The sequence below is a fragment of the Natrix helvetica genome (genome assembly GCF_964273705.1).
Source record: "Natrix helvetica genome assembly, chromosome: 6".
NCBI classification, from domain to species: Eukaryota; Metazoa; Chordata; class Lepidosauria; order Squamata; family Natricidae; genus Natrix; species Natrix helvetica.
The window spans coordinates 30,050,648-30,064,662 of NC_138553.1; the positions used below are offsets into that span (position 1 = coordinate 30,050,648).

General features: G+C 42.3%; 1 protein-coding gene across 2 annotated transcripts; it reads right to left on the reverse strand.

Annotated features, from left to right (window-relative positions):
- Window positions 1–244: 244 nt before the first annotated feature.
- On the reverse strand, window positions 245–11,129 carry JOSD1 (Josephin domain containing 1). 2 transcript variants are annotated; one of them, XM_081957900.1, is made up of 5 exons: window positions 10,991–11,129; window positions 9,505–10,307; window positions 3,855–3,983; window positions 3,570–3,764; window positions 245–2,371 (listed from the first exon to the last, which is right to left on the reverse strand). In XM_081957900.1, exons 2-5 carry the CDS (start codon window positions 9,687–9,689, stop codon window positions 2,272–2,274), a joined length of 609 nt encoding a protein of 202 aa, XP_081814026.1. In that variant the 5' UTR covers window positions 9,690–10,307; window positions 10,991–11,129; the 3' UTR covers window positions 245–2,271. The 2 variants fall into 2 exon arrangements, with proteins under 2 accessions (XP_081814026.1, XP_081814027.1); XM_081957901.1 differs by having other exon boundaries at window positions 10,877–10,992.
- Window positions 11,130–14,015: the final 2,886 nt, after the last annotated feature.

The window sequence follows — 14,015 nt, forward strand, 5'->3', positions numbered from 1 at the left end:
TCAGTACCTTAAGATAGTTGAACTGGCCATTGGAAGGGGAGTGGGGGATAAAATCTTCAATCCTTAATAAGGCAATGACTTTATTATTTCAGAGTTATAAAATAATCTATGCTTCTGAACTTTTCTTTTGGTAGAATATCTAAAAGACCCATGAGGAAAGTTATAGTTGGTTTATGAGATGCACACTTTTTCCACTTTTACAAACAGAGCAGCTCAATTTCCACACAAGCATCAGGACATTGGGAAAGGTTTTCTCATTTTTAATATTTGGTTAAACAAAATACATCTCTGTAAACAAACCCAAGACAAAGCTATAACAAAACCAAACAAGCAAGAAAACAATCATGGGCTTTTTCTATTCCCAAGCAACTGGACTGGGCTGATTATTCTTATTCTCCTCTCCTGCCATAATTCTGGTTCTGAAGTGTGTATGATTACATGTTCCCTTTTCCTGAGCTGCTGAATCACACCACTTTCCCTATGGCCAGAACAATGACATCAATATGCCGAGAGGAAAGGAATAGCTTTACTTTTTAAAAGATATTTGTATATTATGCACTGGTCCATTGGCTTCCATGCAAACAGGGTCTCTCCAAAGTGCTATTTTAGTCAGCATAAAGAATAGTGACTTTACTGCTGATATTTTTAAAATTCATGAAAAAAATGGCTTCAAGTCAGAAGCAGAACTTCAGGCCTAATGTTCTGCTTATGAAAAATGTATGTGTAAAAATGTCAGCTGGTTTTACCACTGGAATGTATAGCCCAGAAGAAAAGAGCTATTAAACTAGAAGTATTCTGTTTGGACTGTAGTACATGCAGAGAAGAGTCATTTCAGTTTCACCAGTATATGGCTGCAAATTATCCAGGCATCAATAAACAAGATTTGTCTTGATCTCATTGTCATCCTCAAAGTATTTGATTGAAAGAGTTCAAGTACAAAATTGAAAGGTGTCTGTCTTGCTTTTACTCAAAATAGAAAGCAAAAGGCATCCTTTACAGTTACAAGAGTTACTTTTGCCCATCCTTTACCAGGATGATGCTGGAAACATAGGTCCTATTCCTGATATATCAGTACTAATGTAAATGACACTTAATGAAAAATACAACAGGATAAACCGTGACAAGAATAAATGAGCACACTTAGATGAAGTGAAAGGGAAAACTAATAAGGTTCCTGCCAGTCTTCAGCTCTTTTATTAAATTAGTGGGAAAAGGGGAGAGATTATGATTTCCTGCCAGATGGAATGGAAGAATGTAACTCAGCATACCTGTTTTAAACAGTTTCATCTACCCGCATCAAACTTCCCTAGAAACTTTTTAACCTCAACTATTATCAGCTGAAATAAGAACAAAACTCTAATCCTTGGATTTGTTCCCCACAATAGGTTGCAAAATTAACATTTGCCCTTTCAACAATGTTCTACCTTACAAAAACTTGGCTATAATTTCCTTTTTATGTCATGATTTCATCCTTAAGAAGTCTGTTGATATATTCCCTGCTCAGTGAATTATTTCCCTGAATTACAGGACAAACAAGATAAATAAAAAGAGGCTATACCTGACCCACCTAACCAAAAATATTTGAGGTTTTTGAAAAATAAGCATCAATTATCTCCCCTAATTATTCATTCACTTATTCTCAAATTAAAAAAAATGTCAAGTATGACAAAGAAAAGCCCCAAACTCCAATAGGAGTTCTAGAATTATGGTCCCGTTTTGTCAATATGTTCCCTAACTGTTGGCACAATTGCTGTTTAAATAGGGAATCCACAAGCACCATACCATTGCTAAGAGTATCTAAAATTTCCTGAGAGACCCATACCGTTTGCAAGTTTCTTCAATGTAAGTTTGGTAGAGAAGGGGGTCATAGATATGAAGGGAACATGCCTCGCCTCAAACCTCTCCTGAAGGAGAGAGAAACCGTCCAACTATAGAGACTCCTAGAGACAGTAGTGTACAATTCAATATAAAGTATTTTAGGATGGTGAGTAAGAAAGTGAATCAGAATTTAATGGAGAGAATTCCAATACCCCATTTCTAATTCATTATGCATTATAATGAAAGAATGCAAAACTGCCTTCTACTTCTTCCCCTAAATCCAGCTTCAATGATCTGGTTTGGCCCGGACAGTACCTTGTGACTGCCTTATTGCACCTTCATAATGGAAAGTTCCTGGGGAGAGTATAGTGCTCGTTATCCACATCACAGGACATTAGAAGTTGGAAGGGAGAAAGACCAGTACTGTAGTGCAAAGATAAGATATTTTGCAGGTCATGCATCAACTCTCCAACTTTGATGTACTTCTACCTCCTCAGGTACTACCAGCAGAAGTTCACAGTTCTTTCCTTGCAGCTGGTTTCTTAAAAACTTCCTGTGGAAATAGAAAGCACAAAAGGGTACAAATGAAGTTTTGAATATATTTTGGAATTTTTGTAAACAGCAGTGTGTTAGGAATATGCAAACTATCCTGAAAAGTTCCACTCTCCTACCTGTTGTTCTTTTATTATGCTCTCCAGCTATAGAGACTTGGAGAAACTGTAGTAATCAATGAAATGAGGCATAGATAGCATCTCTGCTGGATTTACTGGAGCTAGTTAATGGAATAAAGTGGTAATGGAAGAGATCACTAAATTATATATTCAGAGATTGAGAACCATTTTAAATATAAGAATAGGACTGCTGCCAATGGGTAGGTTTGTACTGTTCTTAAATTTCCATACTGAAATTTAAGAATCCAAGAGTTGCAATATGATATATGGCATTGTGGGGTTTTTTTTAGGCAGATCAAATACAGCAGTGCATTTTACCCCAAAAATAGCTTGCTTATATTGTTGAGTCTTTGACTAACCAAGCATAAAGCTATGTTGCTCTGTTTAGCTTTATAAAAGGTCACGGTAAAAATACGTGTTGCATATGAGAAGAAGCCACAAACTAATAATCAAAAAAGTCTTTCTTCATTGATTTGGAATAATCAAAGACGTCTAATTAATGTATGAAGAACATTGCATGCTCTTCATGCAGTGCAGTTGGATCTTTACTGGATTCAGCAGCCGCTACTTGAAAGAAATGTTTTCAGATGGGCTATTTCCTTCTATATTCCTGAGGACAAGCTATTTTAAACACATGAAAAATAGCAAACCTATGGTTTGGAACTAGTACCTCTCTGTGTGCTAACTTGGCTAAAGACTAACTGCTGCTGCTTGTGGCTTGATCATGGCATGAAATAGTTTAGTGAGTTGTATAAATTTTGTGTAATTCAAGTATAATCCACTGAATTCAGCAACTGATACTATTTCCAAATACTGAGTATCTCAGTTCAAAACTTTTATGTGCCATAAGTAGTGAAAACAGTTACATAGAAATATAACTATATTTTTATATAAAGGTGCAGGAATCTAAAGTGAGACAATTTCACTTATCTTTGTTGGAACATTTGATTAATTTGGAGGGGTTAGTGGGAAGAAGGAAGGGAGATTTCATTGCCTAAAGCCAAATGATGTTATTCAGATGATAAATTCAGTCTGTGCAGATGATAGCACTCAGGTCTCAGATTAACAAAGACAACCTACCTGAGCTCACTTTCACCACCAATCCATTCAGGAACCTTTAGTTTAGAGTCAAGGTTATAGTAGGCTCCTCCCACTTCCCGGACACAGATCCAATGTTGCCGTTTAAGAGGAAGTTTCAGCGGACCCCAGCAGAGGCTTGAGGGCAGATTCATTATGAAACCCATGACATTGGAAAGGGCAATTACGTTAACATCCCTGAACAACGAAAGAGGAAGGAAAGAGCACACTCTTACATCTTTTCAAATCAGCCATTCGTAATAACAATAAATGTATACTCTGGATTACCTGCGCTTATCCCACCAAACTGCTTCATAACCTTTGGTCTGAAGAGCTGCCATGATGACATTCACATCATAGTTTCCATTACCCAGCATACTTTTCTTGTGTGGTGTCACCATGGTGTTGGGAGATAACCTAGTCATCAAACAAATAATACAAATGAACAAACAAACAATAAGACAATGTACTGTTATAATTGTAAGGTATTGACTTGTCAAGTTCCTGACTGCCTCATCTCACAGAAAGCATGATTCCTCCAATAAAAATCTTAACAAAGATTTATTGAAAGAAGTCAGAATAAGGTTATAAAATTGTCAACAGCTGGTTTGCTTTCCTCCTTTAGAACTTATTTCCTAAGGCAGAAACTTTCTCCATATCCTAATGACTCATATGTGAACAGTTTTCTTAGCTGATAATGGAGGAATGACTAGCTAGTTAGAAAGTAGATCTCTCTCCAGTTCTCAACATGCCATTACATGGAGCCTCAGTTCAAATTCCCATTTGACAACGGAATTCACTAGATTACTAGCCAGTTACACAGACCAAGTTCCTGTAAAGATAAAATTAGGGAAAACCCTTCTAGACATTAGCTTGCAGAGAATCGGTGCTTGAAATAAAGAGCGTGCTATCCCAAATCATATGAAAGAGGTAGTTAGGAAGCTAGGTTGAATAAAGATTCCTATTAAAAATTGCCAGTACACATTATGTATGCACCTGCAGCCCAAAACGTTGCATTGTTCTCTCCAAATTCTTGCTATGTATGAATTAATATGTGTAATTTTCCTATTTTCAAGTATCTTTTGAAAAAATACTGCTAGCAGAAAACATTACAGAACCTACAACACAAGTTTGCAAATTATCTTAAAACAAGAATATAAACTTAATGTTAAATAAATATAATTGTAAACAAAGACTTCAATATACAACGCTTTTAAAACATTTTAAGAAAAAAAGAAAATCCTAAATTTTGAAGGCATGATCTAAAAGTCAACCAGGAAGTCAGATTCACTTAACAATTGTGTTACTAACTTAACTGCAGTGATTCATTTAACAACTGTGGCAAGAAAGATCATAAAATTATTTAACGTAATTAACTCTGGATGGTGTTGCATTAATGAGGAAGATCTGTTGTGCACCTTGGGTGTCCTCTTGGACTCTCAACTCCTGCTCAAAGTGTACATGGCAGTCATGGCTAGGATGGCCTTTTATGTTCAATTTCATGTTGTGCACCAGTTATGCACTTATCTGGATTGTAAAGTTCTGTGCATGATCACTCATGCCTAGTCATGTCTCAGTTGGATAACTGCAACATGCTTTACATGGGGTTAACCTTGAGGAATATTTGGAGGCTGCGGTTGATGCAGAATGCAGCAGCATGCACAATACTGGGAACTCCTAGGCTTGCACATGTAACACTTTTATTGTGTGAACTGCATTATAACCAGTTTGCTTCCAGATGCAATACAAGATGTTGGTTGTTACTTTTAAAGCCCTACATGGCGAGGGTCTAGGGCAGTGATGGTTCACCTTTTGGGTGCCGAGTGTTTAAAGCACATGCGCAGGAATGCATGCACGTGTTCCTGAACCCCCAAAATGCAATGTGAATGTCGTCCCACGCATGTGCCCCCCTCGCATTCGCCCCTGTGCATGTGTCTCCCCACATGCGCCCCAGCCCTTCCCCTCTGCATGACGCCCCACGCCCCATTTTGGGCCTGGAAAGCCTCCTGCACCTGGAAGCCAAAACGGGGCACAGGGGTCCCTCGAACCGGCAAAGACACTGCGGCTGCAGGCCGCTCATGCCAGTAAAGAAGCTGAGGCTGCAGGCTGTTCACTGGCAAAGAGGCAGTAGTGGCGGTGGCAGGCCAGCATCTCGGGGCAGAGTCGTGCCCAGCTGCACCAACAAAGGCGAACCCCCAAAATGCAATGCGAGCACCCCCTGTGCAGGTGCTTTGCCCCCCATGCATGCATGCATACTTCCCCCGCGTGCACCCCCCTCACGTGTGCATGGAAGAGACCAGCTGGCTGGTGGGCACATGCGCACGTGCGGTGGGGCTCAGCTGCGAGCTGGACTCGGGCGCCTGCAGAAATGGCAATGTGCTGCCTGTGGCCTGCATGCCATAGGTTCACCATCACGGGTCTTGGGTATCTGAGGAGCTGTCTCTCCCTGATGGGACAAGTCCATCCCACTCATGCTAGTGATAAAACTTCACAAATTTTATCATTCAAAATTCACTAAGTCACAAGAATTAACTTTTAATGCATTGCTTCTTAATGAGTCTTGTAAAGCCCAGATAAGGTAAAACTCTCATTGGTATAAACACTGCAAAGAGCTATTGAATCAATTGCATTATAGTTTTTGATTTTAACAACTATTAGAAATGAGCATATTTCAAAATATTAAGCATGATTTTATGCATTTACATGACTTCTTATAAATGTACAAAGAAATCTAGCCATAATGTGTTTGAAAAATGGAAGTTTGTAAATAGCTGGGAGCACAGTTTTTCAACTCAACTCAAGCCAATCTACAATTACAATTTTCAACAGAAATAATCCATTATTGCTTTAGAGTTTGATATCAAATATAAAACATATGGAGAGTAGCCTTATCCAACCAATTTTTCATCTAGTTCAGTATTGACCGGCAGAAACTCAGATGGATATCAGAAATTCTTCTCAGCATTACCTAGTAAGAATCTGGACTGTGCTGCATTCAAATCAGATGCTTTAACACGTAAGTATTTTAGTGGGTCCTACAGGAAGTGCCAATTTATCCTAGAGACAGGAATGGCACTCGGGTGATAGCAGATGGTCCCTGTATCTTTCCAATTCTTTATGGAAGGTAAGGGATTGGGTTAGTATCTGAAAGACTTCTCTATCCAAAAAAGATTTCAATGGCACTATATTTTAACATGCCTCAAGATGATTTCTAGGTTACTTATATAAAAATAGCCATATCACTGCCTCCTTTTAGAGAGGAACTGTGACAGAAGCATAGCTACTGTGTAGAAAAGAGCTAGCCAACCAGTTAAAGCCAACCTTATAAATATATACCGTATATACTTGAGTATAAGCCGACTCGAGTATAAGCCGAGACCCCTAATTTTACCCCCAAAAACTGGAAAAAGTTATTGACTCGACTATAAGCCGAAGCTGGGAAATGCAGCAGCTCACGGTAAATTTCAAAAATAAAAATACAGGTAGATAACAATAAAATTGCTTTAATTGAAGCATGTGGAAAAGAGGCTCACTCACTATTCATGCATCCTCTCGTAATACAGATCATCAAATAAAAAGCTCTTCTCTCTTGAAGGGAGAAAGGCGGCGTGTTGAGGGATAACGAGAGGGAGACTACATTTCCCAGAATGCTTTGCCTAGGAGCTTGCTTTTGGATTGGCCGCCGCCCGGCCCAATTCGGGCCGGGAAAGTGGCGTGGATAACGGCCGCTAGCAGGTAGACGGGAGGTATTGAAGGGCGCTGTTGGGAAGCCATGGCATCACTACGGCTCTTAAGGCTGCACCTGTCTGCGGGGAGCTGCCTCCTCTTCCTCCTTTGATTCCCGTTCGGGGGAAGCCAGAAGAAGAAGGAGGTAGATCCCTCTTCACCTGCCCCATCTTTCCTTCTTCCCCGGGAGCACCGATAAGACCGGGCAGTTGTGTCCCCCACCCTTCCCTCCACGCTGCTGGCGCCCTTGCTTTATTTGAGTGCATCGCTGCTGCTTTCCTTTCTCGTCCCCACTTATGCCATTCTGAGTCCTCGCTTTCCTTACCCTGTGCGCGTTTTGTATTTTACGCCCGCCGTTGCAACGCCACCGCGTCCTCCCGCTCCGCCTGGAGCGCCCCGGGAAGCCGGCGGCGCTGCGCTCCGTCTACCCGCAGCTGCAACGCCACCGCGTCCTCCCGCTCCGCCTGGAGCGCCCCGGGAAGCCGGCGGTGCTGCGCTCCGTCTGCCCACCGCTGCAAGCCGGCGCCTTCCCGAAGCCCCCGGTGCGCCTCCCACCCCCGCGGCACCTGCTTCCCTTCAGTCGAGCCTTTTCCTGCTGCTCTTCGAGCTCCTCCTCGGGAGGAAGGCAGGAGGCCAGCATGGAGAGGGAAAAGGACCAGGCGGAGCGGGAGGACGCGGTGGCGTTGCAGCGGTGGGCAGATGGAGCACAGCGCCGCCGGCTTCCCGGGGCACTCCAGGCGGAGTGGGAGGACGCGGTGGCGTTGCAGCGGCGGGCAGATGGAGCGCAGCGCCGCCGGCTTCCCGGGGCACTCCAGGCGGAGCGGGAGGACGTGGTGGCGTTGCAGCGGCGGGCGTAAAATACAAAACGCGCACAGGGCAAGGAAAGCGAGGACTCAGAATGGCATAAGTGGGGACGAGAAAGGAAAGCAGCAGCGATGCACTCAAATAAAGCAAGGGCGCCAGCAGCGTGGAGGGAAGGGTGTGTTACCCCTGCCCCCTCCTTCTTCGCCGTGCTTTTGAGGAGCCATGAGGCCGTGGGAGCCAGTAGGAAGGTGGCGGAGGGGGTGGGAGCGATCCCGGAAGCACCGAAGCCTCGGTGTTCTTTTTTTTTTTGTGTTCACTGGAGTATAAGCCGAAGTGGATTTTTCAGCCCAAAAAGTGGGCTGAAAAATTCGGCTTATACTCAAGTATATACGGTAACTGAGACTGAGGGAAACTTAGACAATTTGCATCCCACTGGGTCATTGTTTCAGAGATATTTTCTTACCTAAACAGAGAAACAGGATGCACAAGGGTGGGCCAAAAAGCAGCAGGAACAGAGCTGACTTCTCAGTCCTGATGGCTTCCCCATTAACTTTTCTTGTGGGAATCTGGCAGGGAGCATCAGAGATCTTCCTTTCCCTCTTCTTTTCCCTTCCCTTTTCAGTAGGTAGATAAGTGGCTGCTGCTGGGTGTGGGAGGGAGCAGGGGGTTGTGCGACTGGCTGAGAAAGTGTCACAGAACATTGAAAATGAAGATCATGTGACTGTAGTAGTAGTTCAGCAATGCAGCGGCAGCCAGTAGCACTGAAGCAACTACAACTTCCCCAAATTTCATTCCTTGGGAGTCATGGGTGATGGTTTCTGGACATATTCTATAAATTAGCCCATTTGAGGTATCTTGGTTTAAAAGTTATTGCTCTAGGATACACCGTTTCAGAGTTAAAGGTCATAAAGGGAGTTTTTAATAGTATATAGATATTAAACTGAAAGTTGCCTTTTTCATAGCTTTTATTAATTTGTAAATCAGGAAGACAAATGTCTTAGACACTTGACAGGAACCCTTGCAGTCAAAAGGGGACAGGAAAGGACAGGAACACTCACAGACCTGCTGTTTAAGTCTCCAGCAGAAGCTTAATGGATTATGGGCCACCAAATGCTCAATAGCTAGAGTTGAATTGGCATCCGTTCCCCTTAACAGAACATTGTACCTAACTATTGATTCATTCATTACATTCTTTACATTAAAAATGTGTAATATAATCCTAAGTGGCTTTTACTTCTTTGTCTGAAGTTAAGATAGGCAGGTAGACTAATTTATGAAGATCAAAGGGAACCGAATGGTAGAAGACTTTAATAACAAAACATCAGAAAGTCTCTATAAGATCTGGTCTAGTCTACCAAAGAAATGTAAGCAAACACTCCACAATAATATAATAAAACCATTTTCCTACCTCTGGAAAATGTCCTGTAATGTGTCTCGTGTAAAGGCATTGCTGTCCTGGAAGACATTATTGAGAGCATGGAGGGCACATAACTCTCTGCGTTGTTTTTCATGATAAATGTGGACTGGCATCACCTGTGGCGTTTCTGGCGATTCTGATTTTGTTTTGTCACCTTTCCATGGCATGCAACTCATTTTTTTTAAAGTGGTGTTGATGTGACGATTGGAGATAATGTTTCTGAAGCTTGTTTTTCAAAAGAAACAAAGAACGAACTGCTCTTTTCTTTATAGACAACTTCAGCACAAATAGCAGACCTGCAGTTGGATTTCAATTGTTTTCTTTATTTGATAGCTGCAAAAGCAACTTCAAAATTTGAACCATTCTTCTTCCATTCTCCTACCTTCTTCTTTAACTTGAAGTAATTGCTTTTAGTATATTGTTCTCTTCTGGGTGTTTTTTCCCTTGAAAAATTGTTTTGAGAGACTTTAGCACAGGACTGTCAGACTGAATTGATCACATCGCTCCTTCTCCTCCATTTCTTTTGGTCACCGATGACTGTAAAGCCAAGATCCACGGCCCACCTCTCTCCCCAGTATAGGAAAAGACAGTCCAAAATTAAGCAAGCCCGGGCTTTTATTACTGTTCATACACAACCCCAGACCCCCAAGGAAAGCATCAAGCGCATCTTTGCATTCTGCAAGAAGTTAAAAGGCCTCCAAAATACAGAAATCAAAAGGCAGGAAGCTACTTCTCTCAAGATAGCAGGAAAATAAAAAGCAATAAGCAAAGATTCCTTGGCTGTCCTCGTATTCCTGATGGAGAAAGAAAATGTTCAATTAAGTATAGCATTTTGCTCATTACTGTAGCGGTCGAGGACCATCAAATTTTAAAACAGCTCCCAGTGGGCTTCTCAAGCCAGAAATACTCCCAAACGAACACAACAAAGATTCGAGGCCTGCGTTTTTCTAGCCAAGATCCACCCCTCGGGGAAAGCTCTCAATCCCCCGACCGTCTTGGATCCTTTACCACGACAAGCTGTCACGCGCCGTCAGAGGAAGAAGAGCCCCCAGAGCCGACGGGTGGATCAAGGGTGCGTGGCCGCGGAGGGGGGACTCCCGTGTTTACAATCTCAGCCATTCTGGCTTGTCCTCTCCAAACCGCAGCGGTACAGCCAGCAGGCCCTTCAAAGCGCCCCTCGCTTTCTCGAGGGGGGCAAACCAGAGCTCCGGAAAGCCCCTCTTTCGAGAGAGGAGGAGGAGAAGGGCGGCGGCGGCGAGGTCAGGATACCTGCACCCCTTGGACCGAGTCGAGACCAACCCCCCCCCCCCACCCGCGAGGACGGCGACCGGCCAGGGGGAGGCTGGGAAGAGGACTCCCCTACCCAAACGGCCCCAGGGATCTTCCAAACCCAAGAACCAGACTCCCCGCCCGGGGGGGGGAGGGGAAACCACAACGCCTCTCTTTGAAGTCCGATCCGTCCCGAGGCTCCACTCACCTTCCAGGAGCAGCCCCAGCCTTCTTGGACCAACAGCCACCTACCCCCGGCGGCGCATGCGCAGCCCTGCACGGAGTCCTGGCCCGTCGCGCCAACGCTCGCTCGGCCCCACCGCAGCCTGACGTCGCGAGCGTAAGCGCTCCTGATGTCAGAGACCGTCCGCTTGCAAACCTCCGCCTGCTTGGAGGGAGGCTGCCCCACTGTTCGTCCCTGGCCGGTAGTCTCTGCAAAGTGAATTCTGCCTATCGCAGGCTACTGGGGGGTGGGGTGGAGGTGGGGGGACTCAGGCCACCAATCTGCATCACATGTTCCATTATCTTTATTGGGCCACATCCTCGTGTGTAGCTATTCGTTTAAAGCTTCACCCACCTTGTCACCATAAAATATTACCATTATAAGAATGGGTGGCTACTAGAATAGAATTAGAATTAGAATAGAATAGAATTTTTATTGGCCAAGTATGATTGGACGCACAAGGAATTTGTCTTTGGTGCATATGCTCTCAATGTACATAAAAAGATATACATTCGTCAAGAGTCATAAGGTACAACACTTAACGATTGTCATAGGGTACAAATAAGCAATCCGGAAACAATATCAATATCATAAGGATACAAGCAACGAAGTTACAGTCCTGCAGTCATAAGTCAGAGGAGATGGGTGATAGGAGTGATGAGAAGACTAATAGTAATAGTAATGCAGCCTTAGTGAATAGTTTGGCACTGGCGAAGGAATTATTTGTTTAGCAGAGTGATGGCATTTGGAGGGGGGGACGACTGTTCTTGTGTCTTGGTGTGCAGTGCTCTGTAGCATCATTTTAAGGTTGGGAGTTGAAACAATTTATGTCTAGGATATGAGGGGGTCTGTAAATATTTTCACGGCCCTCTTTTTGACTTGTGCAGTGTACAGGGTTATACACCTTTTACGTTGTCAATCTCTTTATTGCCTTTTGCAATTCCCTGCCCAACCATATTGTCCAGATTTGTGAGTGCCTCATTATAGAGGCAGGATTGGCTTTCTCTGGATTTGTGTCTTCTCTTTTCCCCTCAAAGCATCATCACTCATCCACAATGGGAGAACTGCACTGGGAAAGTGTTGGGTGTGGTAACTGCACAGTTCTGCAGCATTTTGGCCTCTGGACCAGTTTGCTTACCCATCCAGTGCACCATTTGAAACTCTTACAAACTAAAATTAACTTGACAGTAATCATAATGGGAAAGTGACTCTAAATTCTAAAAGTGTATGCATCTCTATTTTAATTAATTATGAAATACTGCCAGATTCATATTTTGACAGACATAATTAGATAACTGCAAGGAGACATCTAAGGATCTGGATGGCTGAAACAAATAGCCAGAAAGCCCTTTCACTCTTAGTAGTTGAGTGAGCGACTGGCTGAAACTGATAAATACACAGAATTAGAAATAGCCAATATTATCCGTCATTTTAGTGTTCTATAATCTATAACATAGAGCAAATATAGTATAATGATTAAGGAGTCTACTCTCACGGGGAGAACCAAATTCAAGCACAGCCACAGCCATAGTCCACAGCCACTGAATAATTTTCAGTGACTTTTCCTCTCAGCCTGAGCTACCTCACAACATTGTGTGCAGCAAGGAGAGAGGGCAATATATGCCACTTTGAGAACCTAAAGAAAAAGGTGTGATGTAATTATCAAACAAATAATAAAAAGCAGGGATGTTGCAACTCAGATAATGCTGTTTGGGAACTGAGCAAGTACACAACTGCAAAATTTACCCCTTCTTTCAGTAATAAAATAATGAAGCTCCCAAGGTGTGACAGGGCAAAATCAGATTTTTAAGGGAAAAATCACTTGTACGCCAATATGCAAAATAACTATTGAACGTTGTTTAAATTAAGAAGTTATAATAAAATGAGACTAGCCTTTTCTGACCAAGAAGGAACCAAGAGGCATTATGGTGCTACTGTAAATTAGTGGAGAAAGGACTAGTATATCAGAATTAGGATGGGACCTTTCTGCCTGACATTAGAACAAAGATTTCTATCAACACACATTCCAAATTACTTTGGGAATAAAGTTAGTCAATGTTTATTGAAGTGGTGGAAAGATCTTATATCTCATGCCATTCTTATCAGATCTTACTATTCATTTTCTGTTAAGAAACTGGGAACTTCGAAGTAATTTCAGACTCATCTTGGCTAAAAGTTTGTTTTTTCCATCATCCACCCATATATAATACATTTCATCAATATATGTATATTTTGCTTCAGAAAATATTGTGTGGATTTACTGTACTTTCTTCCACAGGAAAGTGTTGATTTCAAAAAAATGGGAACTGAAAACAAAAATGCTGACTGTAATTGAGTGCAGATATTGGTATGTCAGACATTTTTCTACATATTTTTGCTTTATTAATAAAAGGAACATGAAAAATGCTTACACAATTTTTAATATTCTAAACCACAGTTTATTAGCTCTCCTCAAGAAGTGACTATTCATCCTCTTAAAAAATCTCCAGAAATGAAGATCCCACAACCTTCACTTTTCAACAGCTGTTTAAAAATTCAATTATCCTGGCTAGGGAAAAAAATGATAAACCTAAACTATGAAACAACTTTTAATATAACTACTAAATTAGACGTTTCCTGTTTTTGCTTTCTGAGGACATGTGTGGTGAAAAATCCGTTGCAGCAGTCTTCCCAATACTAAGAAACATCTGTTCTTGTATATAGTATTGGTGAGAGAGGAGGGAGGAAATCCCCAAGTGGCATCAGCATCAGATTCTGGGTTGTCAAGTCATCGATCTCTGATTCATTAAACCTATCAGATTGGAGCCGATTATACACAAGAAATTTCCCTGTGGAACATAGTCTCTCGGGCTGCATTTGCACAAGCACATTTGCCACTTTTGCTAACAAGAAATCTTGTCATTATAGGATTTACTTACAGTATGAATAAACATTTCACTTTCAGATTCAGATACATCCCAACGCCATCTCTACCAAATCAACAATGATTTGTACTTAACAATAGAGATAC